This window comes from Lynx rufus, unplaced genomic scaffold, assembly GCF_022079265.1.
Source record: "Lynx rufus isolate CCGP_SWC_20201006 ecotype Redwood Valley unplaced genomic scaffold, mLynRuf1.p SCAF_1, whole genome shotgun sequence".
Taxonomy (NCBI): domain Eukaryota; kingdom Metazoa; phylum Chordata; class Mammalia; order Carnivora; family Felidae; genus Lynx; species Lynx rufus.
Window position 1 is genome coordinate 126884886 of NW_025814823.1, and position 25253 is coordinate 126910138.

General features: G+C 36.7%; 1 protein-coding gene across 1 annotated transcript in view; it reads left to right on the forward strand.

Moving 5' to 3' along the window:
• The window catches only part of RAB3C (RAB3C, member RAS oncogene family), a 298759-nt gene that overhangs the window by 252225 nt on the left and 21281 nt on the right, over positions 1–25253 (forward strand). The window contains exon 4 of the mRNA XM_047066326.1: positions 3865–3989. Coding sequence (XP_046922282.1) covers positions 3865–3989 — 125 coding nt within the window. The remainder of the gene's footprint in view (positions 1–3864; positions 3990–25253) is intronic.

Genomic DNA, 25253 nt, shown 5'->3' on the forward strand with positions numbered 1-25253 from the left:
CTTAACTCATGGGGCTTATACTTCATCTGCAAATTTTCTTCAGTTAAGGGAGTACTCGGAGCTCATTTCAACCTTTGTCTTCATACATAAATACCAAGAAAACAATAGCATTTTACAGAATCTAAGATACACAATTTTTGTATGTTAACATCTTTGAAATTGGAATATGTCTTATAATCAGTGGCTTCTTACAGTCACTGTGCAACAGTAGCAAAGATGAATTTCATTGCCTGAACATGTGCTAACTTAGTCATAGCTGCTTTTATTGTCATTACCTCAAGTGAGTAGCAGAAAGGGCTATAAATTTAATGTGAATGCTCATGTTGGAGTAATGACCATCATTTCATTTTTTCTTGAAAAGCAACAAGCTACGGGACTTAAGAAGGAAAGTTAACAACAAACAGTTGGGTTCATTGACTTTAGTATTGAGATAGTTATAGAATGATTATTATGTACTAAGGAAAGCAACTGAAGATCTGAAAATTGCTAAAATCCTCATTATACATAAAAGAAATTTCAGAGCAATAAGAAGCTGATGTGAATGAGAAATGTGTCTAGCAAGACTATTGTGAAAGCATTGTGTCATAGTTTCATTGCTACTTAGTTTTGTTCTTGGCCATCCATCAAATCTTCATTGTATAATTCATAGCACCTTGAATTCTATGAGACGTGGTAATTCATAAATCAATCCACATGATTCTGATCCCCTCTAGCTGGTGACTGGACTTTGCCTAAAGCTACTCTGTTGGTGGTAGACATCATCAGTAAGTCCACAGTAGTCAAACCAAAGCCACACGTTGGGTATTTGCACCCCTGATTCCAATGATAAGATTAACCAGTTCTGATGGCAAATAAATCTTCTGTTCATCAGAGTACAAATACCCCAGACCATAATTTTAATTGGTTAAAAAAAAGAAAATGGTTTCTATCAGCTATTGAAGGTTTTTAGATAAAGGTTTTAAATAACTTCCTAGTAACTAAAAAAAAAAAAAAAAAAACAAAACAAAACATTATTCCCTTGACAATTTAGGACATTGGGGAAGTTACATTAAAATATTAGTAAAAAAGGGAAGGGGAATGGTTTTGATACAATTATGGCTATAAATACGTTTTTACAAATAGGGAATGGTAAATGTTGTGTATGCATAAATGTATAGCTTGTCACAGTAGCCTAAGACCCCATGGGTTATTAAATCAGCAGAGATGAGACACTCATACATGTTGAATGATAGAAGTACACATTCCATCAACATGGCTTCAGAGTACAAATCAGCCAAGTTGTTTCTTCTTCACCTTCACAAAGGTATACCCTGGTTAAGTTTATGCAAACAGGGTTGCAGAGGATGTTTGCCTAGGTTAGGAGTGCTAAATTTCTTCAAGTGAGCATTTGTCCCCTGTAAACTCAGAAAGCCATATCCTTTATATCCTAGCCTCAACCCCGTCCTTACCAAAAGACACTCTCCTGTGACTCCCCTATCATTAACCTCATTCTGGTTATTTGATTTCTAGCTATGTGCCAGGATAACTTTCTCTATTTGGTTCCTAACTGCATGCCAGGATAACCTTGTCTGTTCATATAAGGGCTCTCTCCCTTGAGCCTTTCCAGGCATAGCCAAGACCAAGCCTTGACCAATAAGACCTATATGAGTGGAGGGATAACTTAAAAAATACCTGAGGAAATCCAATTAGATTTGAGTTACTTTGAAAGAACCTTTGGAATTTTTTTGTAAAACTATGTTAGCCCTTGAAATTTCGTGTGTGTTCATATATAGCATGCATTTTTACTCCTTAATTCACTATGAATTTACCATTTTTCAAAGACCACAAACGTAAGTTGAGGTGAGAGAAAGTTAGAGTTTTGAATGCTTGCTTTTATTTTCCCAGTTTATAGATGCATGCTGAATCTCCTGTTGCTAGCAGGGAATTGATTATTAACTTAGGTATCACTATTAGAAAGGTCATGTCTCCAGATTTTTCTGATAAAATGTACTTAACTTCTGAGACGTTCACATGGGACACAGCCATTTTAATCTCATTTGAAAACTTGTACTTGGTTCAGGGGAATGCTCTGAAATAAAACAGTATCTGCCTTGTAGCTCTAATCATTATTCTCATAAGGGAGAAACAGTGATCACATCTCACTGGAAGATGACCTGCTAGAGTTTACTCTTTGCTTTTACTCTCTTTACAAGTTGAGAACAGACTGTCACATTTCCTATTTAATAATCCTGCAAGACTTGACAGTTGCTAAGCAGAAACATTTCTAAGCTTTTCTTTTTGACATTTTACTTTCTTTTAAACTTCTTTTAAACTTTCATCGTTTGTTTTTCAGTGTTTTAGTATCTCTTTCCTGACCACCCACTGAGTGCTAGGTCTTTTCCACATATCTTAGATTGTTGTTCTCAAATAAAAACATGACCAGCAGAAAGGGAGGAGTAAAGAACGTGGCTTCCTTTCATCTTTTTCTCTAAAATGACAACAAGCACACAAGAATTTCACTTCTCAAAATAAGTAGCATGGTTACATGTTTAAGAGCATAGGCTTGAAAGCTATACTAACCTGGTTTTGATTTCCTCATCTGACACTTGACTAGCTGGCTGTTCTTGGGATAATCTCAGTGGTAAAATGGGGAGGATAATAATATCCCTCTGATTCTGAGGATTAAATTCATGTCACCTATCTGACCTATTTAGGACTATATCTGCAAATATGAACTATCACAATTCTATCTCAATTTCAAAATCAGAAGTTGGCTGTGTTCATCATGATCCATACTAGAAACTTATTCAGAATTCTGGATATCCTGCTTATAACTTAAAGTACCAGCCCATTATAGTGTAATTTTTATATTAACCTGGAATTTTTCTCTGTAAAATGTAAAGCATGAGTATATTAGTTGTTAGGATCCACTTTTAAAAATTAACATTATCGGGGCACCTGATTGACTCAGTAGACTGAGCATCTGACTTCAGCTCAGGTCACCATCTCACAGCTCCTGAGTTTGAGCCCTGTGTCTGTCTCTGTGCTGACCACTCAGAGCCTGGAGCCTGCTTCGGATTCTGTGTCCCCATCTCTCTCTGCCCCTCCCACACTCACACTCTGTCTCTCTTTCTCTCAAAAATAAATAAACATTAAAAAAAATTTTTTTAAGATTTAGAAATTAACATTATCCCCATATTTCCTAGGCCCTAATTGTCCTAGCTCTTTACATTGTCGTAATAAGGGAAAATGACTTTTTTCGTGTGATGGACTGACCAACCATCTTGGGTTTCCTGGAACTGAGGAGTTTCTAGGAACATGAGATTTTTACTGCAAAAACTGAGAACATGGTGAGCAAACCAGGATGGTTGGCTGCTCAGAGTATAAAGATATTACATAAGGTAGAGGTAGAAGGGAGAAATAGTAGTAATGTTAATATCACCAAATAAAACAGAATTATTATTTTAAGTTTATGTATTTTGAGAGAGAGAAAGCACACATGAGCAGGGGAGGGGCAGAGAGAGAAAATCCCAAGCAGGCTCCATCCTGTCAGTGCAGAGCCTGACATGGGGCTCAAACCCACAAACCACAAGATCAAGACCTGACCCGAAATCAAGAGTCAGACACTTAAGTGACTAAGACACCCAGGCACCCCCAAAACAGAATTCTTAACACAACACCATTTTTCCCTGGATTTTTGATTCAGTCAGTCTCTAAGTATCTGAAGGGTGAAATTGCACTGAACTAATTTATTCTAAATGTCAGGCATTTGGGCTTCATATTTTGCTATTATCCTCATCTGTAGGACATATTCCTTCTCTTTCATTTTATGTTGTTCTCTCCTCTGATCATTTTTTTTTTTTTTGCCTGTTCTTTTTCTTTTAGGTCAACTCAAATTAAAACATACTCTTGGGATAATGCCCAGGTTATCCTGGTTGGGAACAAATGTGACATGGAAGATGAGCGGGTCATCTCAACGGAGAGAGGCCAACATTTAGGAGAACAGCTTGGTAAGTGATAAATTCACACACACACACACACACACACACACACACACGCAAACAAACCAGAGGTTGGTAATTATTTGCAACACTGCACAGAGTAACCGCTAATTGCTAGGGTGGGTGTAATGAAAAGACTGTCAACTTCGAATGGAAACCAACATATCCTTGGTAAGTAAGAAGTAGATCTCCTCCCACTTTCTCTGGCACTGTTAGAATCCAAGCATAATAACAAAAGCAAAATAGCCAGAATGTTGATCTAGTACAAGGTATTCAAATTCTTTTTCATGAGAAACACAGTTTAAGCCTTGCCTGCTATTTTTTTGTTGCTATTTTTTTCCTCCATATGCAACATTTTGTGTTGAGTGAGCACTTTATTATAATGTGTGATTATTGTCAGGTTTCTGCTTGAGGAGTTCAGAAGCACAAATAGGTCATATTATCGATAGTGGTTCTGGGGACATCGCTGACAACTTGTTGCTGTTAAAAATGTCTTTGAGATTCCATCTCCTCATCTCTCAAGAATGAGTATCATGACCCAGGCCTACTTTACCAAGTTTTTGTAGATAAAACCAAGGTAAAAAATAGATACTAGCTTTAGAAGTCGCAAAGCCATTTTAAACACGAAACAGTGTGTCTTGAGAGAAAAATACTTGAGTGAGTAGGGTAGAGTTTTGGTGCACAGCAGGGACTTGTGACTGATTTTTCAGCTCAAGGCATTTTATACTGAGCACCTGTTATATGCCCTGCCCTATGCCAAATAGCACAGGGAATACAAAAATGTATGATTCACAGTCCCTGGGCTCAAGTTGCTTTCAGTCAAGTGGGAAAACTGGAGATACGCATAGAAAAGCAGAAACAGCAAGACAATAAAAACAGGATAATTAACTAGGAGGTATACACCAAAGGGAAAGCAACAGGGGGAAGGAGGCAGATCAGGAGAGGGGTGCCAGGGGGTATGGGAGCAAAGTGGGACAGCAGGCAGGTAAAACTCAAAGCAGACAGGACACCTGTAGAGAAAGTGTGTGGAATTGAGCAGAACAGCTACAAAGAAATGATTGATGAGAGGACATAGAGATCATATGGGTTCAATGCCAAGATAAGGCCTGAATGGACCCTAAAGGAGGACAGAATATGAAAACCACAAAGGGGAGAGGAAACGTTATGAATAAAGGGCACAATGGAGCAAAGACATTTAGAGGAGAATGAGTAAAAAAGTTAGAACCTAGCATAATATTATGGAAGTGGAGAGTGGATTTGGGAAACAATTCAAGCCCTAGAGCAAAAGAGCTGGAATTTTTTTTTATTATTCCTCTCCCTCTTCCTTCCCCTTCCCCTCTCCCTCTTCCTCCTTACACAACAGAAAACTTGGAGGTATTCTTAGTAGACTCTGGCTCTCCAGCCTTTTTGGCCAGTACCTACAGTAAAAAACATGTTTAATCTAGCAACCCAGTGCATATGTATGTACAGAGAAAGAATGAAACAGAAGTTTCACAAAGTATATTTACCCTCAGTAGATGAGATTCATTCTGATATTTTTCTATCCTCTTCTGTTTCTCCTTTTATCTTTTAACAGTGGTCTCAACCCACTATTGATTTTAGGACCTAGTGATGGGCCTCAACCTACAATTTGAAAAGCACTGCTATGAAGGGGTGCTTTGGGAGTATTCAGCTAATACTGGGCAGCACAGATTAGAAAAGCAGAGAGCCTCTCATTGGGTCACTTTATCATGTGGTAATCTCATAAAAGAACTATGAGCAATCCAGTCTGAGAGCTTGAATATTTCTTCATGAGATCAGTGCTCTAATCAGTGGCCCTAACGGCCATTACCCAATGGCCACAAGAATCCTTCTATCAATGTTTGTGGAGCTGCCCAGGAGAAAGTCACATAGCTGACGTCTTGTCTCTCTGTGGTTGCTCTTGAGCCTTTATCATTTCATTCAGAGGGCCTCTCCCATTCTACCACTTTAACAGTGTTTTTTTTTTTCTTAAGTCTGAAAACTTGGCACTCTCTCTTTAATCCCCTCAGCACTTCAAGAAGTTAGGGGTGGAGAATAGGAGGTCTCCAAGAGAGAAGGGAAACCTAGGAGAGGCTTAGCAGGGTGGTTTCTTGAAACCCTCTCTTCTCACCCTTTATTTTCTTCACTTGTCAGGCATATGCCACATTGAAGGCAGGGGAACTGCTCCACAGATAGAAAGTGCCTCTATATATTAACCTGAAAATTGTTTGGTTCAAACAAAAATATATTGAAGCCAAGTACTGTTTAATGTTAGGAGTACAAAAGAGCCTGGTAACTGCATAAATTCTTTACTACTCTAATAAAGTAGTAATTTTACTGGGTAATTTACTTGGGTGTTCCAAAGTAAATTACTTGGGTGTAATTTACTTGGGTGTTCCAAAGAGCAGGTTATGGAAGGAAGCATTAGAATGATGGGAATGCAGGGTGCCTGGGTGGCTCAGCCCTTGAAGCATCTGATTCTGGATTCCGGCTTAGGTCATAGTCTCACAGTTTCTGAGATCAAGCCCCACATAGGGCTCTGCACTGACAGTGTGGAGTCTTCTTGGGTTTCTCTCTCTCCCTATCTCTCTGCCTCTTCCCCACTCGTGTGCATTTTCTCCCTCTCTCTCTCAAACTAAATAAACATTAAAACAAAAAAATAATGATGGGTATGCATCAAGAGGGTGACCTTTATTAGAACGCCTATGACTGGCATAAACATAACCCCTTTCATATAATACAGAGATGTAGGAAAGTTCCTGAAATTGTGAGGCAGAAATGTTTTACACTCCTGTGCAAATGGTTTCTAATTGACTTTTTTTTTTGCTATTTAATATAACCCATCAGTTGTCATAGCAACCAACACTTGTACATTCTTAGAGAGTCATTTACCTCCTTTAATGTGGCTTGTTCTGATGACTGCACACACTTCGACAAATGATCATGAGAGATCATTTGTATGGAAATAAAACCACTCTCACAATCTAAATTATTCTAAAGGTTTTTGCTTTATTTTTAAAAAGTACTAGTAAATTTCCAAAATACTCTCACATAGACACAGAGATCGGGCACTTCTTTTTACTTGTCATTTCCACATTTGGGTGGATGGTTGGAAATAACTCTTCGATCAGTCTGGTTACAATTAATTCTTCATTGTGGATGGTTAAACCCACGTAACATTTGCTAACCCTGATGAGGGTACTTGAAGGAACTCAGTTGTAGCTAAGGTATTTAAAATCTGTGTATGGCTGCTGCTCTTGTTAATGCAGTTTAGTTCACCAGACCTCTACTGAGTGTTTACAGTGTGTCAGCTGTTAGGAATACCATACCCTACCTTCCAGGAGTAAACATAGTAGTACCTGAGATAAAGTATACAGACAGCATTTTTCTGGCTTTCTCTTTCCTGACTGTTCCACTTGGCCCTGTTGGGTATGCCCTCGTTGTAGAACTTGGCCTTCTTTGCTTCCATCCCATGTTGCCCTCCATTCTCCTCCCTCCCGAGTCATACTTTCTGTTTTCTTGGAAGACCCCTCCTCTTTCTGCTACTTGCACTTTGGCTTTCCTTCTTGGGCTCACCATTCTTCATTATCTCCATGTTCCCTTAGATGTTCCTATCCACTTCCATGGTTAGACATACAGACCATGAAAACCAAATCTTTTTTTTTTTTAATTTTAATTCCAGTAGAGTTAACACACAGGGTTTTATTAGATTTAGGTATACAATGTAGTGATTTAACACTTCCATACCTTACCCAGGTTCATCACAAGTACATTCCTTAACCCCATCATCTGTATCATTGTTCCCTGCCTGCCTTCTAGTAACCATCAGTTTGTTCTCTATAGTAAGAATGGGTTTCTTGGTTTGTCTTTTTTCTCTTCACTTTTTTGTTTCATTTCTTAAATTCCACCTATGAGTGAAATCACGTGGTATTTCTTGTTCTCTGACTTACTTCACTTAGCATAATACACTCTAGCTCCATCCATGTCATTGCCAATGGCAAGATTTCATTCTTTTTCATGGCTGAATAACATTCCTGTGTGTATGTGTGTGTGTGTGTGTGTGTGTGTGTGTGTGTGTGTGTGTATGTGTGTGTCCCATCTTCTTTATCCATTCATCAATTGATAGACATTTGGGATGCTTAAAAAAATTGGCTATTGTAAATGCTGCTATAAACATAAGAGGGAATACAAGCCTTTGCTTTAGTGTTTTTGTATTTTTTAGGTAAACACCAGTAGTGCAGTTACTAGAAAAAAGTTGCATTTCTAACTTTTGAGGACCCACCATACTTCTTCCACAGTGGCTATATCAGCTTGCATTCCCACCAACAGTGACAATGAAATCTGGTTCTAGCCCTGACCGCTCCCTTGAGCTGTAGATTCCTCTATCTACCCCCATAGCTGTGCTTCTTATTTAGGGTGGTCCTTTAATTATCTGCAGCTAAATTGTCTGAGCTTCTTTTTCAAGTGCACATTGTCAACCCTCTCAAGCCTGTTGCATTAGAGTTTCTAAAGTGGAAGCCCAGAATCTAAATTTTTAAGAAGCACCCTCTGAATTTCACACAACAGAATCACATTTTAGAACGAGGGCTTAGATAGTGGCAAGTTTTCAGAGAGAGTAGAGAATTGCTCCTAGAGCTTTACAATATCTTATAGCTGATTCTATTCTTCTAATGCATGTTTTTAACATTTACTACAGATGCATGTAACTATAACAATATATAGGAATGTTTTAGATTTGTATTTAGTTTAAATAACATTTATAATATGCCAATAATCTAAATAAATGTACAATATAACTTAAAATTTGAAGGTAAAACTTCAGTTCGAAAAAATAGAAATAAATTTTTTCTAAAATGGAAGTCACTTAACTAGAACTAAGAACAAATAAATTTATAGAGGGGAAGGGATTTGTATTGCTTTGAAATTATAGACGAAAGAATATTTGAACTATTTTTATAAGCTCTGGCAGGGCAGAAAGTACAGAAATTCTGAAGTTTGCCAAAAATGTAGTCAAAGAAACAAAGACTGAAGATAATTTAAAATTGAGAGAAGTGATTATTTTTTATAAATAATTTGTAAGGATCCAGTTTTGAAATGTTTCTAATTTGGATTAATATTTATTCCTAAAGCAAATAATAGATACTTATTTCCTATTACTCTGCATTCAAGTAGTTGTCATGATATTATGTGCATGCATTCCTAAATTCCAGACCCTTCCCCTGTATATTTTCCCTTGTCTAGTACAGACACCCCATGAGGATTTCTGACAACTATAAAATATGTTAACACTTGGCCACTTTTCCAATCTGAAATAATTTTCCTACCATTTTACCAGTGTAATGACTTACTTTGTTTTGGTTATTCATCTCACAAATATTTATTAAACACTGACAGTGACATCAGGGAGTCATAAAATATGTATCTTTTCTGTTAGGAAGCTGAACATGTGTTCTGTATATCAGAAATATAATTAATATCTTGAATACATAAATTAAACAGCTGGAAAACATCAAAACAAGTGCAATTTGAAGGGTGGAGGAGGGACATGGAATTGTATGAGTCGATAGTTGCTTCTGTTTTAGGAATATGAAGACCGACAAAACTCATTCTGTCTATACTATGAAGCACACTGATTCCATAAAGACTAGCTTAACTGATCCCTTCAAGGAAATAATCTGTTGAGGCAGAAAGAGGTAAATTAAAGACAAAGAGAAAAGGATACTCTTTCACATCATAAAGACTATACTGTTTCTTGTTTTAGTACAGACAGGATATATAATTACTTCTTAAAAGGTCTAGATAAATCAAGGCAGCCAGATTCTTGTCTGAATCTATGTCTGAAAGTGTTTGGACTCTCTGTGGATATTTCTATCCTATCAAGGTTAAAAATTTGGGTGCATTGACCATACTACCTCACATGCCTTGATATTACTGGTGGAGACAAGTTAACTGAGATGAATGGAACATCATTGTAACTCAGCCAGGAAAGTCTGCCTTTTTGGGTTTTAGTGATTATTCTTCAGATTCCTGCTGAACCTGGGGTCCCTAACTTGAGAATTCTTATTCCGGGTTTATGTAATCTGATCTGTTCCTATGAATCTTTTAGCACAAACCACCCTTGTCTTTGGCTGCCAACCCAGAGAAGAGAAAGCAAGGCAATGATTATAATGTGAAATTATGTTATCCTGGGAAACCATGAACTTTTGGATCCATGTGGTCTGACCCTAAGCAGCCAGATTCTTTCTCTTCATATGTTTTTCATTGGACATAATTATAATAATAGCATTATACCTTCCCTGACCTCTAAACTCACTCCTGAGTCATTGTATCCTTAGTACAACTTTGAGGTACAGAATACGTCTTAACTGAATTCAGTTTTCTGTTTTACAGTCCAGGTGGAAATTAGTTCCTATATAACTAGTAAGTTGATTTAAACTCTGTTCTTGGATGCCACAGTCTTCCAGTGATCTACAGACTTCTAGTGAAAGATGCCAGAAAATGACTACATCATTAATTAAGGATAAATTCTCTTAAATGCAATCTTATCCAAATACATAACTTCTCTTTTCAACAAATGCCAGTCTTTTGGAGTCTCCTCCAAAATTAGTTTATTAGTTAATTAAAACTAGAAAACTCTTTAACCATTCTGTGCTTTCTTTTTCTTAGTACCTTTAGAATTTCTTAGTACCTTTAGAACACCAATTTAGAGCATCTGTAATCAAGACCACTTAAGGAAGTTCTCTTCTAAATAATGAAAAATCAAAGAATTGTAGAGTGTGCTATTATCTTGATGGTTTTATGCCCTGAGCCATATCAGACTGCTCTGAGATTGGGAATAACAGATGAATTAACTCAGAAGTCACAGGTGGGCCTCAGAACACTGATAGGATCTCTTTCTTTCTCAGCCATTCAAGTCACATAAAAGCAAAGCAGGGAGAGGGAAATAAATCTAGAAGGAAGATTGGATCCAGAGTAAGGATTCTGAAAAAAAATCCCAGTACTCGAGCCATATTCAGGCCAATTAGTTGGAATCTCTAAAATGGGACCCAAAGTATTTTTAAATAATTTTTGTTGAAGTATAATTGACATATAACATCATATTAGTTTCAGGAGTAAAATATAATGATATATATATATATATATATATATATATATATATATATATATAGCAAAATGGTCACAATAATTTGAGGTAACCTCTGTTACCATACTTAGAAATTTTTTTTCTTGTGATGAGAACTTGTAAGATCTACTCTCAAAACAAGTTTTAAATAAAAAATAGAGTATCATTAACTAAAGTCGTCATGCTATACATTATATTTCTGTGAGTGATTTATTGTATTACTGGAGATTTTTATATTTTGTCCCCCTTCACCCATTTTGTCCACCCCTGACTCTGAGCCTTTAGTAGCCATCAATCTGTTCTCGGTATCTTTGTGCTTCATTTTTTTTTTAATTGAAGTATAGTTGACATGTAATATTACCTTAATTTCAGGTGTGCAACATAGTGATTCCATAATTACATACACTACAAAATACTCACCATGGTAAGTGTAGTTATTATCTGTCATCATATAAAGTTATTACAATAATACTGACTTTATTCCCTATGACCTTTTATTCCATCATTAATTTATTTTAAAACTGGAAGTTTGTACTTTTTAAGTCCCTTTCATGTATTTCACCTCTCCCCATCCTCCCAGCTCTTACAGCCATCAATTCTCTATATTTATTTGTCTGTTTCTGTTTTGTTGTTGCTTGTTTTATTTTTTATGCTCCACATATAAGTGAAATCATATATATGTGATTTCATTGACTTATGTCACTTAGCATAATATCCCCTAGGTCCAGCCAAACTGTGATAAATGGCAAGATTTCATTTTTTGTGGCTGAGTAATATTTCATTGTATATATACCACATCTTCTTTATTCATTTGTCAGTGGACACAGTTGCTTTCATATCTTAACTATTATAAATAATGCTTCAATAAACATGGGGTGCATATATCTTTTCAAATTAGTATTTTTGTTTTCTTTGGATAAATACCCAGAGGTGGAATTAGGTATCACACACTACTTCTGTTTTTAGTTTTTTGAGAAACCTTATTACTGTTTCCATAGGGGCCCTACCAGTTTACATTCCCACCAACAGTACCCTAAGGTTGCCTTCTCTTCTTGTCCTAGCCAACACTTGTTATTTCTTGTCTTTCTGGTACTAGCTATTCTGATAGCTGTGAGGTAATACCTCGGTGTGGTTTTGATTTGCATTTCCCTGGGGATTAGTGATGCACATCTTTTCATGTGTCTGTTGGCCTTCCATGTGTCTTCTTTGATAAAAGGCCTCTAGATGTGTCTTAAATTAGATGATTACCCCTCAGACTGATCCTTCGTGTTTAGCCAATGAGCCTCTTTCATATAAAGTTTGGGTGTCTCTCAATTGGCTATCTCTGCATTAGGCCCTGGGATGTAGGTCTGTGTGCAAACCCTTTAAGAGCTTTTTCTCACTTTACTACAATGTTGTAGGTATCATGGATGCAAGCCCCATTCATTTTCAAAGCCAGATATTCTGGAGGGCTTGTCTCTCAGGCACAGGTCATAAAATTTTGATACCGTATGTGGAGTTTAAATCGTGTGCCCCTCAATGAGAAGCTTTGGGTTTTGAGTTCCTTCCTCATGGTAGATTGCTAAGCCACAAATTAAATTTAGGGCAAGATTGTACTCCAGCTTCTCCTACCCACTTTGATGTGGCCATTTTCCTGTTCACCCAGTGGGTAGGAGTCGCTCGGCTACTTTTTAGATTTTTGTTCCAGAGGATTGTTCCATATGTAGCTGTAGATTCATTATGTCTGTGGGAGGTGAGTTCAGTATTCACCTGTGTTACCATCTTGACCCAGAACCTAACTATACTTTATTTAAGTCTCAGGTCATTCTAACACATGGTCATGATTGAGACCAGTGATGTACAGGGAAAACCAACAAACCACACACACACACACACACACACACACACACACACACACACACACAACTTCCAGAGCTAGCAGAAGGAAGTTGTGCCAAGTGATGCTTTTCATGGTTGGCAACCATGCTTCTCTGCCTCAGGAACCCAGTCCATAAAGTTGGCTTCCTACTGACCACCTCATGTGCCACCGTAGTCTGGCCTCCTGTGGCCCATAATTATAATATTTTTAAGAAGGTTTTGTTGTTCAAAAGAGGAGTGTGAAGTTATAGAACAGTGCACAATTAGTGGGTCCAGTGAGAATTTAGCAAAATCTGCTTGGGATTGCAGTTAAACTAAATGTGCTGTAGATTCTCATCCTAAACTGTAGTAGGGTCACATTAAGAATTTATTTCTTTGGGGAGGGGGGATAGGAGATAAATGCTTTGTTGGGTAAGTTGGGAATTCATTACAGCATTTTATTCACTCATTCAGTATTACTGAACACCACCTACTGGTCAAGCACTGAGACCAAACCGACAGTATGACCAAACTCCAGCCTCCCAAGCAGATTCTAGTCTAGTGAGGAACACATAAACAAAGACTTTTAAAAGACAATATATATTGCCATAATATAGATGTTGACTCAGTGTTAGAAGAGCTTGTAGGGTAGATACTCCCTCTCTGAAGACTCTGGGAATGGTGGAATTGAGGAGATGATGTTTGAACCAAGCCTTAAAGTATAAATAGGATTGAGTAGGTCGACAAACAGATGATTGTCCTTCTAGGCAGAAGAAGCAGATCTGGAGAGATCTAAAGCTTGGAAAGCTAGCACATTATGAAGAGCCTTGTTTGTAGGGCTGAATAAGTGAGTTTTGTCGTACAAATTCTGAATAACTGTGCTATGTTTTAAACAATGTGGTGACAAGATCACATTTCACTTTAGACCAGTTACTCTGGCAGTGTTCCTAAAATTAAGATGTTTAAGATCAGCTGGGGTACAGAAAGAAAATGTTAACACTTACATTTATTTGTATATCAGTATTCACATATTTTTTAGTTGTTGCCCATCTTTTGTAATGTATTAGTCCAATAACACATCATAATTTAAAATATTTATTAGTACCAAATCTTTATTTTGGTTTTTGTTTTTTATTGAAATATATTTAACATATAACATTGTGTAAATATAAGGTGTAAAACATGTTAATTTCATATGTTTATATTACATTGTATTGTAATAGGAATGCCATTATGATGATAATTAACACCTCTATCACCTTACATAATTAGTCTTTTTAATAGTTGGAATAATTAGGGGCACCTGGGTGGCTTAGTTGGTTAAACGTTGGACTTTGGCTCAGGTGATGATCTCACAGTTCATGGTTTGAGCCCCATGTCAGGCTCTGTGCTGACAGCTCAGAGCCTGGATGCTGCTTCAGATTCTGTGTCTCCTTCTCTCTCTGTTCCTCCCAACCTGGACTCTGTCTCTCAAAAATAAATAAACATTAAACAAAATTTTAAAAAATACTTGGAATAATTACGTTCTAGTCTCTTATCAAGTTTGAGGGTTACAGTACACTATGGTTACCTATATTTACTGTGCTGTGCATTAGATTTCTGGGGCTTATTTACTAACCATTGCAAGTTTGTACCCTTCAATATCTTTCCTGTTACCCAATCCCCATCCCCCAGTAACTACCATCTTAATATGTTTTCACAAGTTTGGCTTTTTAGATTTCCACATATAACTGATATCATGCAGCACTTAAATTCATCTGACTTACCTCACCTAGCATAATATGTACAGTGACCATCCATGTTGTTGCAAATGGCAGGATATCCTTCTTTCTCATGGCTGAATAATATCCATTGTGTGTGTATATACCACAACTTCCTTATCCATTCATCCATTGATGGACACTTTGTTTCTGTATCTCGCAGTTGTGAATGCTACAATAAACATGGAGTGCATATATTTCTTAAAATTCTGTTTTCATTTCCATTGGGCATATACCCAGAAGTAGAATTGCTGGATCATATGATACATCTATTATTTTTGAGGAAACTTCATGTTTTTCATAGTGGTAGGAGTCATTTACATTCTCACTAACACTGTGTGAGGGCTCCCTTTTTTTCCACATCCGTGCCAGCCCTTGTTATCTCATCTTCTTGATTATAATCTATATAACAGGTGCTGAGCATCTTTTCATAATACCGTTTGGCCATTTGAATGACTTCTTTGGATAAATGTCCATTTAATTTTCTGCCCATTTATTAATCAGATTTTTTTATTGTGAGTTATTTGAGTTATGTATTTTAGATGTTCGTTCCTTATCTGACAGATGGTTTGCAAAATAATTCTTTCTATAGGTTGTCTTCTCATTTTGTAAATGGTTTCTTTTGTTATGCAGAAGCTTTTAAGTTCAATGTAGTACCATTTGTTGAATCTTGCTTTTGTTGGTTGTACTTTGGGTGTCCTATCCAAAAAAAATCATTGCCTAGCCTAAGTTCCAGGCATTTCTTCCCCATGTTTCTTCTAGGAGTTTTTTAGTAGCAGGTATAATGTTTAAACTTTTAATCCATTTTGAGTTAATTTTTATGAGTAGTCTAAAGATAGGGGTCCAAATCTGTTGAAGAGATTAGTCCTTCTCAACCGAGTGTTCTTGGCTACCTCATTGAATATTCATTGACCATGTAGGCAGGGTTTTATTCCAGGATCTCTATTCTGTAGTGCTAGTGTATGTGTCTACTTTTGTGTCAGTGCAATACTGTTTTTTATTACTATAGCTTTGTAGTATAGTTTGAAATCTGGACCTGTGGTAACTCCAAGCTTTGTTCTTTTTCCTGAGGATTGCGATAGCTATTCAGGGTCTTTTGTAGTTTCAGACAAATTTTAGATTTTTTTCTGTGAAAAAATGTCTTTGTTATTTTGATGGGAATTGCACTGAATCTATAGATAGCTTTGGATGCAATGGCCATTTTAAGAATATAAATTATTTCAATCTATGAACATAGGATGTCTTTCCATTTGTTTGTACCTGCTTTGATTTCTTTTAGCACCTTCTTGTAGTTTTCATTCTACAGATCTTTCACTTTCTTGGTAAAGTTTATTCTTCAGCATTTTGTTTCTGACACTATTGTGAATAGGATGATTTTATGTATTTCTTTTTCAGATGCTTCCTCATTAGTGTATAAAAAGGCAGTTGATACTGCATGTTGATTTTGTAACCTCCAACTTTACTGAAATTACTGTTTTCCAATAGTTTTTTGGGTGAGTGTCTGACACATTTTGAAAAACAGAATCCTATCATCTGCAAATGACATCAGTTTTATTTCCTTCCTTCCTGATGTGGATGCCTTATAAATTTGTCTTCGCTAATTGCTCTAGGTAGAACTTGGAGAACTACAGTAAATAAGAATGCTGAGAGTGGGCATTGTTGTCTTGTTTCTGCTCTTAGGGGAAAATTTTTCAATTTTCCTCCATTGAGTAAGATGTTAGCTGCAGATTTGTCATATATGGCCTTTATTATGTTATGTTCCTTACATACCAGATTTGCAAAGTTTTGTTTTTTTTAATGAAAGAATGTTATATTGTGTCTGATGTTTTTTCTGCATCTTTTGAGATGGTCACATGGCTTTTCTTTCCTCTTATGATTGTTATGTATTACATTTGTTAGTTTGCATATGTTGAACCATCTTGCTTCCCAAGGATAAATCCCACTTGGCCATGATTTATAATCTTTTTAATATGTTCTTTGATTCAGTTTGCTATTATTTTAATATTTATATTCATCAGGTATATCAATTACTTATTCAATATCCTTACTAACATTATTGGTCTAGATTTTTTATTCCTGATTTAGTCTTTCTAAGTTTTGTGTTTCTAGAAATTGATCACTTTCTTCTGGGTTGTGTAATTTGTTGTCATATAGTTGTTCTTTATAATAGTCTCTTGAAATCTTTTGTATTTCTAGTATCAGTTGTAATGTCTCATTTTTTATTTCTCACAGTTTGACTCTTCTTTTTTTCTTAGTCTAGCTAATGGATTGTGATTTGTTTATCTTTTCAAAGAATCCTAGCTGGACTTACACAAATTCTTTACCTCGAATGAGTATCTGTCCTGTTTGGCACTCTCCATTTCCATCCCTTCCCCCCATTGTGGCAAGTGGGTATAGAACAAATTCACCAGTTGCTGTGGATTCTCAGCCCCCTTCAAGGTCCCATCCTAATACTTTCTGTTGCATGGGTGGGTAGAAATCTCCCAGGTGTCCTGATGTAATGTGCAGAGGTACTTTTATTGATGAATGTCTAATTTTTAGTAAATAAAAAGGGAGAGAAAAAATGATTCAGAATGCTGATGTCATGATGCTGACACTACTCCATCTGAACATTTTTTTTTTGAACTGGAAGAAATATATTATTGAAAATGCTTAGAGACCACTGGTTAGAAGATGAATTGTTGAAGGAAGACAGGAAGCACATCCATGGGTATACACTGGCCCCATAAGTCAAAATCTCTGGAGTACAAACATGAATGTTGTAGCTCCTCAAGGTGATTCTAATATACAGCAGAGAACCTCTGATTTAGATCCTACCTATATGTCACCTGACTGTATTGATTGAGAAGGACAGGCCTAAATTGAGCAGTGGAAGTGAGGATAAAAATGAAAACAGAGCTTTTTAAATGTATAGGCAATAGAAAAAATAAGACTTGGTGGATGTTTGGATTTTGGAAGCTGAGGGTATAGAAGGGTAAAAAATGATCTCAGGGGGCTGGCTTGAATAACTCTCATGCAGAGAAAACCTGAGAGTAAAATCAACATATTCATATGAAGAAGGGAAGCAACCTAGAAAGAGGCAGAGAGAATGGAGAGTCAGGTGAATGGAGATATCATAGGATATCCTGTCAGGTGGAGAATCATAGGGTGAATGGGTCAGGATCTATTGTGTAAGCACAAAGAATTAGTCTTTCACTAGAATCCTGAAATTCATGCTTACTTACTTTATTTATTTATTACTTTTTAACTTTTTTTTTTTTTTGGAGAGGGAGAAGCAGAACACAAGTGGAGGAGGGGGGCAGAAAGAGAGAAAAAATCTACAGCCGGTTCCAGGCTCTGAGCTGTCAGCACAGAGCCTGACACAGGGCTCGAACACAGGAACCACAAGATCATGACCTGAGCTGAAGTCAGACGCTTAACTGACTGATACACCGAGGCGCCCCTGAAATCCATACTTTCAAAGATGACAGGAAATTCCTGCTCAAATGCTATTTGCATTTGCTACTTGCCACCCTTTACTATGAAATTAAATGGGGAGGGGGGTTAAAAGTTGTTTCCATTAAATGCATTTTTGTATAACATAAGAATCTGATGTGAAAAAAAAAAGAAAGCATAGCCTAAGAACTGGCCAGTGTAGCTATGTCTGCATTGTTCATTATAGCTAATTTCAATTCCTGGGCTTCATCCTGACCTAAGAGTATCTACTTAGTTTGCTAAGGACTACTTCATTAGCTGGGGCACCAAAGCCAGAAAAGCATGAGCAGTTCTGGCAGTCGACACTCCCACCTTGGCCATTTAAACTTAAAGCTTTCTTCTTGGGTTCAGACCTGCTATGTTCCCTCCAGCCATCCCACTTTAATAAGTAATGATGCTTTTTCCTTCAATTTTTTAATCTTTAACCTTTGTCTCTATGAAAATAAGAATGTAATAAAGCCAGGCTGAGGGAGACAAACTTTAATAAGGAGAGACTTGCCCTGAAGTCTGTTTTTCAAAACTCAGAACACCTGTTTCAAAATGTATTGATTCTTCTCTTCAGCTTTTCAAGATTTATTTAAATCTTAAGTGTAGTGTTTATGAAATAGTGGGCATTGCCAACTTTTAGGTGCAGTAGGGAGCCCCAGCAATGCTATTTAAAGGCTCTAAGTACCTGTCTTCACACAGCTCCCTGCAGAGAAGCAGGGCCACCCAAACGTTATTTCCACTAGCTCACATTCTTTTTAGCTAAATGTTCCCACGAGGTAGAAAATAAGCCAATAGGGTACATTTTAAATGTTTGGGTTGGTTTAGTTATGATCCTACTTTTGGGGTGGTTCAGAAGGGACCCTTACTTCCCCTGGTCCTTGACTCATTTGAGCTCCCCAATTCCAAGTAACTTTTGACCTGCCATTATTTCATAACCTATGGATATCCACTCTCTTGGCTGGTGGCTGAAATGCACTACCCAGCAAGTGTCCATATCTTATAAATGAAGTTGCCATGTATCCCAGTTTGCGTGGGATAGACTCGACTTATGCTCATTTCCCAGTGTATTAATAACACCCTCTTCAGTCTCAAAAATGACTCGGTTTGGATGATGAATTTGACGGTCATCCAATCCATGAAATGCCACCCAGGAAGCACCTTTGAGTAAAACACTCCTGTTTCTCATAGATCTCCGGGTTGTGCATGCTGCTTCTCTTCTGGACCTCCTCTCTACTTCACCTTCTCAAATCCCCCAGTTAATGCATCCTTAAGACTTGGCAAATCCATGTTTTACTCATTGCTCTCTTAGTCAACCCCATTAACCTAGGCGATCTTTCTTCGACTCCTTACTCACCCAGATCTCCGCCGTTTATTTGATCTTTAAGATAACCCAATTCCCCTAAGTCCAGCTCCTTCAAGGCTGCCAAAATGCTAAATACGTTCTTGATTAACAGCCTGCAAACTCCCATCGCTTTCTACCATTTGCAGATCAAAAGTTCTCCTCTGGCTAGTCTCGAATTTGCATGTTTCCTGCCCCATCTAACAAAATTTTCCATTTCTCATTTGTCTTACCTGAATTTGGCTCAGAATCAGGCCCCTGCTTCTTTTCTTAGAATCTTTCAAGCTGTGCTCTTTTCCCATTCACATGAACTTACAAACCCATTTTGTGAAATATTTAAAAACAAGCACAGTTCCATATAACAGATCTGTGCAAACTACTGGCTTTGCTTTTTATTTGGTTTTTGAAAACAAAAATTGCTATTACACATGTTATTTAACAATAAAATTAAACTTAGGTAAAAGAAATACAAAGTGCAGCATCTGGATAGAATTTAATCTAAGTTTTGAGAGTTAAAAGAGCTCAAATTAAGGAGGATTGTTCATGCTGAATTGTGAAATACATGTTTAGTGGAAGCAGTTGGCAGAAGGTCAGGTCCGTTCATCAGCTTTGCACACTTGCCAATGTTATTTCCTTTCTCTCAGGGCAAAATTATCAGAGCTGGGAATAATAGGAGAACAAATCACTTTAACCAAATTCACAAGGGACTGATTTCTAATTAAAAATGTCTTTTATTATTTGTACTGAGAAATGTAAATGTCATGTAGTTGATAATATTCCTGTCAGATAATCATTGCATCCTTTTTCCAGTAGTAAAAATACCCTTAGGACAGGCATTCAATTTCATAAGGCTTCTCAGTGGCCCTAGATCAAAGAAAAGGGAATCTAGTAATGTTCACTCATTTATTCCTGATTCTAATGATTGCTTATTACGAGCCAGGCCTATGACACTAAGAGAATACCAGTGAGTGAGGAAAATTCTTCCTTAACCCAGTGGAGATGAGTGGGCAGACAAACCTGAATACCCACACTGCTCGATACACGTATTCTCCCATCTTTTTTGATCACTTTGGACAATAAGTGCTCTCCATCCTTGACTGTACTCTTTCCTGAGTCCATCCATACCAATTCCATTCTCTTTTGATGGGTGCACCTTGGAAATTTTATCATTCATTAGACCACAGCTAAGAGAGAGATCCAGCCCTTCATGTTAGAAATCTGGGAGACATCCTAGTCCCTTAAAGAATTTTTGGAAATGCCATGTTCTCACCAGAAAGTCACTTGGAATGGATTATTTGTGTGGATGATTAATCTTCTGCTTTTTGTGGTTCTTACTTAGCAACTTGTTGTCAGTCGGTGACTTTTTCCTGTCTCCATCTCAGGTTCTGAGCATACGCTCTCTTTGGTGCTTGTCGGGACGTCTTCCCCATCCATGTGCAGAATAAACCATGATATTTCATCTGTGAGAGTCATCATAATAGATGTTTTCCACAATAAGTCTAGATACGATACCTTTATACTCTCTCTTTTGCCTTTAGTTTTAATTAACTGACATTAACCCAGATTGGCTTTATTTGACAAAGAAATGGCCATTCTAAGAAAGTAGTTTAAAGATTAAGAATTCATCATCTCATCCTTTGCCTTGAGGACTCAATGAACAAACCAGCTGCTGAAGAGATGGTTCCTTTTCCAGATAGGAGATTTAATAAAGGATGACTTAATTATGTCTTTCAGAACCTATCACTTTGTGAAAGAAAGTAATTTGTATAAAACTTCACATGCTTTTTGTATCTACTCTGGCCAGGACAACTGGTCTGCATTACCATACAAAAGAGCTATATTTCGACTTTGAGAACAATTTCTTGGAGAATTGGGAAACATTAAAACATATTACTCAGAGAGGATAAGAATTCCAAAGAACATTTTTATGAAGTTTCCAGCTATCATTCTATAATGTTGAGTGGAGCACTGCCAGAATATATGAAGATGGACATTAGACTTGTGCAGAGGTTAATAATGCAGGCTTTAGAGTCAGGCTTCAATTCTTTTTTTTTTTTTTTTTTTTTTACCAAAATATGACCAAATCATTTTTCTTAGCTGTGAAATGGGCATTGTATAAGTACTTCATGGGGCTTGTCCCAAGATTAGGAAATAAATGCAAAATGCCTAGTACAGTCTCTGCACATAGTATGTGCTCCGTAAGTTATATTTAAGATTTAAAACCTTGGATAACACAATGAGCTCTCATTAGTTTGGGTCCTGCTAATTGAAAATTTATTATATTATTTACTCTCTTTCATATGCATCCTTCACGATGAAAATAACCTACTAACTGACAATACATATAAATGTTATTGTAAACTGAAATCCTATACATAGGAAGTTAATGACCTTTTTGCTGAAAACTTGTAAAATTGTCTCCTTGATCAGTGAAAGCCTATTAAAATGTTATGATAGAAAGGGAATATTAAACTGATTTAAGGAAACAAACTTTTTAAACACCTAGCACCTATTTGTTTATAAACAAACTGCCAATCATAAATGATCCTTATCTCTTCACTAAAACCTTCACTTCTCAACCTGTTAGTTGTTAGTTGAGGTGTAACAACCCTGCATTTCTTCAAATACTTCAGATATATGTCTTTGCTTCCAGTTGAGTAGGGGTGGTTTAATTTGATTTATGGCATAATTTTTCTACAGGGCAGAAACAAAATGATAGTACTTCGAAGTCTGTGCTTGGTAACCACTTCCCTCCACCCCCCAGCAATAATTAGGCTGACAAAATTGCTCCCAGGTTTGGTCAGTTCCTAACTATAAACAAAGGAAAAACTGATTCTCTTTCATTTTTCCATTCCCACTCCACCCCTTCTCCGAACCAATTAACAGCAATCAATCCTTTAATTAGCCAACATCTGCTGGACACCTGCTCATGTCTGGCACTGTGTTAAATACTGTGTGGGATACAGAGCAGACCTAATGGGAGGCACAACTAATTGGGGAACAAAGTGCCCCTAGTATGAGGTTGGGGGAGCCAGAGAATGGGAGATGACTACTTAATGGATACAGTTTCTTTTTGAGGTGAATGTTCTGGATTTATTGGTGCTAGTTGCACAACACTAAATGGCACGTTTTAAAATGGTTACAAAGGTCAATGGTATGTTAGACAAATTTTATATCTCATAGAAAACAGCATCTAATAAGCTTCAAATACCTGGTAGAAAAAGAATTTGTAGGAAGCAATGATTGTCTAGTGCAGGCTAAAGTAATCAAGCAAGATAGATGAGTGGGAACCCAGCCAGGTCTTGAAGTTTGTAAACTCAAATACCTGTAAGGGAGATGCATATGATGTAAATGATTAAATGAATAAGTGCCAAGTGTGAGATTCAAAGACAATTTATTTCACCAAAGTAAAGGATTGTACTCTTCCCCTTGAAACAAGAAGACCTTCTCTGTGTAGCTTCCATTTTCTCACTGTGAAGGTAAACTGGCGTAGCCACTGTTTCCACAGTATGGCGATTCTTAAAAAAAAAAAAAAAATAGAAATTCTCGATGATACAATAATTTCACTCTGAGTATTTACCCAAAGGAAAATAGTTGGAAAAGATCTCTGCACCCTATGTTCATTGCAGCATTATGTACAATAGTTGAGATCTTGAAGCAGCCCAAGTGTCTGTTGATAAGTGAATGAATAAAAAATATGTGTTATGTATGTATATGTGTGTGGAATGTATGTATGTATGTATGTATATATAGATACATACATACACACAATAGAATATTACTCAGCCATCAAAAAGAATGAGATCTTGCCATTTGCAACAATGTGGATGGATCTAGAGGGTCTCTAAAGGATTGTGAAAGGGGGAGCAGGTTGGGGAGATGAACAAAGTGGGTGCAGGGCAGGACTAAATAAGTCATGGGAATAAAAGGTACAGCATAGGGAATATAGTCAATGGGGTTGTGACAGTGTTGTATGGTGACAGATGGTAGCTACATCTGTGGTAAGCAAAACTTAGAGTCCTTGAATCACTACGTTATATACCTGAAAGTAATGTAACAGTGTGTGTTTGAGTATACTCAAATTTTTAAAAAAGAATGACTGAAACATGGATTTCATGTCAAAGAGACAGAAGTAACAGAGAAGGTAGAGCTGGAGAGAGAATGTATGTCTGAAGTGGGCTGGTTACAGATACACAAGATATGCTGCCACCAAGTCAGTGAAAATTCCAGTTGTTTTTTAATCTTTTCACTAGTTTTTTTTTCCACTAGTTTTTTTAATTGAATAAATTTGACATGTAATGTGTAAATTCAAGGAGTTTAATACGTTACTTTGATACATTTATATATTGTAATGTGACTGCCATTATAGCAATATTTATCCCATTATATAATTATACTACAGTATTATTTTGTATATTCATAACACTATGCATTAGATCTCTCTGGCTTATTTACTCCCCATAAATTTGTACTCTTAAGTGCCATAGATTTTGTGCCCCTCACCCCTGAATTCCCTGGTAAATACAATTTCACTTTTTTTGAGGTTTGATATTTTTAGATTACACATATAAGTGATATCATATAGAACTTGTCTTTCTCAGATTTATCTCACTTAGCATAATGTCCTCAAGGACCATCCATGTTTTTGCAAATGGCAGGATATCCTCCTTTTTTAAAGCTAAATAGTGTTCCATTGTATATATACCACATCTTTATATCCATTTATCTATTCATCTATTGATCCTTTGATTGTTTACATATTTTGACTATTGTTAATAATACCATAATAAACATTGGAGTGCGTATATGTAGTCAAAATCTTGTTTTCCTTTCCAGAAAGTGAAAGTGCTGGATCATATGGTAGATGTATTTTTAATCATTTGAGGAACTTCCATGATGTTTTCCATACTGGTTGGACCACTTTCCATTTCCATCAACATTGTATAAGGGTTCTCTTGTCACCACCTTCTCCCCAGCACCTGTTGTCTCTTGTCTTCTTGACGTTAACCATTTATAACAGGTGTGAAATAGTATCTCATTATAGTTTTGGCATTTCTTTGATTAGTAATGAGCATCTTTTCCTATACCTTTTGGCCATTTTGCTCTCCTCTTTGGAAAAATAGCTAATTCTTGCCATTTTTCAATCAGATTGTCTTTTTGTTATTAAGCTTTATGAGTTCCTTATATATTATGGATATTTACCCTTTATCTGATTTATGTTTTATAAAAATGTTCTCCCATTCTGTAGGTTGTCTTTTCATTTTGTTAACTGTTTCTTTTGCTCTGGAAAAGCATCTCAGTTTGAGATAGTCTCATTTGTTGATTTTTGCTTTTGTGCCTCTGGCATCATATGAAAGAAAATCATTGCCAGGTCCCATATTGATGAACTTCTTTCCTACATATTCTTCTCTGATTGTATGGCATCCAGTCTTATGTTTAAGTCCTTGATCCACTTTGACTTAATTTTACTGAGTGCTTTGAGATAGGAGTCCATTTTCATTGTTCTACATGTGTCTCTCAATTTTATCCAGCATCATTTGTTGAATAAACTGTCCTCTCCCCACTGAGTGTTTTTGCCTCCTTTGTCAAATATTAGGTGACTATATGTGCTAGTATTGAATTCTTAGGCTCTCTCTTCTTTTCTCTTGGTCTATGTGCCTATTTTTGTGCCCATTACATACAATTTTTGTGACTGTCTTTGTAGTCCAGTTCACAATCTGGAAGCATGATCCCTCCAGCTTTGTTCTTTTTTT